This window comes from Pteropus vampyrus, unplaced genomic scaffold, assembly GCF_000151845.1.
Source record: "Pteropus vampyrus isolate Shadow unplaced genomic scaffold, Pvam_2.0 Scaffold401, whole genome shotgun sequence".
Taxonomy (NCBI): Eukaryota; Metazoa; Chordata; class Mammalia; order Chiroptera; family Pteropodidae; genus Pteropus; species Pteropus vampyrus.
Genome location: NW_011889182.1, coordinates 95,055 through 97,159, shown reverse-complemented (window position 1 = coordinate 97,159; position 2,105 = coordinate 95,055). Strand labels below are relative to the sequence as shown.

General features: G+C 61.1%; 1 protein-coding gene across 1 annotated transcript in view; it reads left to right on the top strand.

Annotated features, from left to right (window-relative positions):
• CELSR1 (cadherin EGF LAG seven-pass G-type receptor 1) overlaps positions 1–2,105 on the top strand; it is a gene marked incomplete at its 5' end in the record, with an annotated part of 124,261 nt that overhangs the window by 110,562 nt on the left and 11,594 nt on the right. Inside the window, one exon of the mRNA XM_023523686.1 lies at positions 641–815. Coding sequence (XP_023379454.1) covers positions 641–815 — 175 coding nt within the window. The remainder of the gene's footprint in view (positions 1–640; positions 816–2,105) is intronic.

Sequence of the window (2,105 nt, the reverse complement as noted above, 5' to 3'; positions counted from 1 at the left end):
TCCTTCCTTCAGCAGAGGTAGGAGGCCCCCACCAGCTCAGGCACGAAGAGCTCAGCTCGCTGTCTCTTGTCCCTTGAGGCCATGAAGCACAAAGCTCCTCCCTCTCTCTGGCCACACCTGCTGGACCCTAGAGACCTGTGCAGGGGGGTCAGGGGTGACCAGCCAAGGTCATGGTCTGGGGCCCTCAGCCTAAGCAGGCCACCTCCACAATTTATTTTTTTAACCTTGAATTAAATTTCAAAATTTGAAACCGTGACATGAAAATACAGATTTCCGGCTTCTACTGGAAATGCTAGAGGCTCTGCCTGCCTCTCGTCTCCAGGCAGTGCTGGCTCTTGGCACTGATCCGGGCTGGGGAGGGTCCCTGGGTCCCCAGGTGCCTCACTGCCCCCCCGCCGCCCCCGTCCTCACTTCCACATCGGGAGCCCGAGGCGCTGTGACCTGTGGCTCTCAGTGCTGTCGAGTGAACCAAACACAAAAACCAAAGAAGTCGATTTCCTGCTTCGGGCACACAGACCCTCGCGGCTGCCGAGAGGCCGATTTGGTCACTTCCCTCCCGCCTTGTGCCCCTTCGGCCCTCGGCCCGCGCCGCAGGCTGTGGGCCGGCCGGGCTGGCGCTGAGCGGCCCCTCTCGTGGCAGTTCCTGTGCACGGTGGTGGCCATCACGCTGCACTACGTCCACATGAGTGTCTTCGCCTGGACCTTCGTGGAGAGTCTGCACGTCTACCGCATGCTGACGGAGGCTCGCAACGTCGACGCGGGGCCCATGCGGTTCTACTACGTCATGGGCTGGGGCATCCCGGCCATTGTCACAGGTGAGGACGCGGGGGCCCTGGGCGGGCACCAGTCACCACGGGGCACCCCCGTGACGTCGCTGGCCCCGGAGCCCGTGTCAGTAAGGCCTCCTCTTCCTTCTGTACCCTCCTCAGCGGAGGAGGCCCTAGCCCTGCACACTTGTCCACACACGCGAGTGTGACCATCCATCCAGTCCCCACTGCGGGCCGCAACTCCTGTCCCGTGTGAGCTTCTTGAGAACTGGTCTCCTGTGGCATTTAGTCAAAAAGTCCATGTCCGTGCCCCAAGTGAACTCAGGTCTGATACCTGGTCTAGACTCCCCCTGAGGGCCAGCTGTCCCCAGCCCCAGGGCCTCAGGTGACAGGAAGGGAGTTCGCTCGCTGCCACAGGTGAGGCCTCACCTGTACATGAACATCATGAACATCGGTCGCTGATAGGTGACCCAAGGCCAAGCTCAGGGAGGGGACGTGATTGCTGGCACGTCCTGAAGTTTAAGCGCAGGTGTTTAGTTTGCTGGGCCTCCTGCCGCAAAGTACCACGGACTGGGGGGCTTAGAAAAGCAGAGGCTCATTCTCTCACCGTCTGGAGGCCAGAATCCGGTATGGAGATGACAAGACTGGTTCCTTCCGGCGGCTGAGGGACAATCTGCCCAGGCCTCTGCCCTGGTGTCCTGGGTTCGTGGCCGCATCGCTGCAGCCTCTGCCATCATCCCATGTCCTCCCCAGGTGTCTGTCTCAGTCACCCCCTTCCTCTCTCAAGGCCACCGGTCACTGGATCAAGGGTCCATCCTAAGCCAGTGTGATCTCATCTCGAGATCTTTAACTAGTCTGCAAAGACTCTGTTTCCAGATAAAGCCACCTTCACAGATTCTGGGGCTGAGCCGGACCGATCTTCCCAGGGGGACCCGCTACACTAGGGGACGGGAGGAGGGGGTGAGGACACCCACAGCATGAAGTCACCAAGGTGTGTAGCAAGGAGCCCTCGGAAGGGGTGCTGTCTCCAGAGGCGGGGTCTGCACCCAGAGAAGTGTGCCTCGGAGGCCACGAGGGGCCGCAGCCCGCGCCGAGCCTCTGGGTCAGCACATTCAGGCGCTCTTTACAACGGTGATGGTTCTCGACGAAGCCCACCCTCCCATGAGGCGCCTGTGCGGGCCAGACCCCAGGCTGGGTATGCCACATGGTCACTTCTGGTGGGGCTGTCCCTATGTCACAGGTGATGTTAAGTGGCTTTCCCTCATTCAGGTCACAAATGCTTATGGCCCCAGCTGGCCATGAGTGACACAGGAGAGGGCCCTTGCCCCCCCGCCCCCC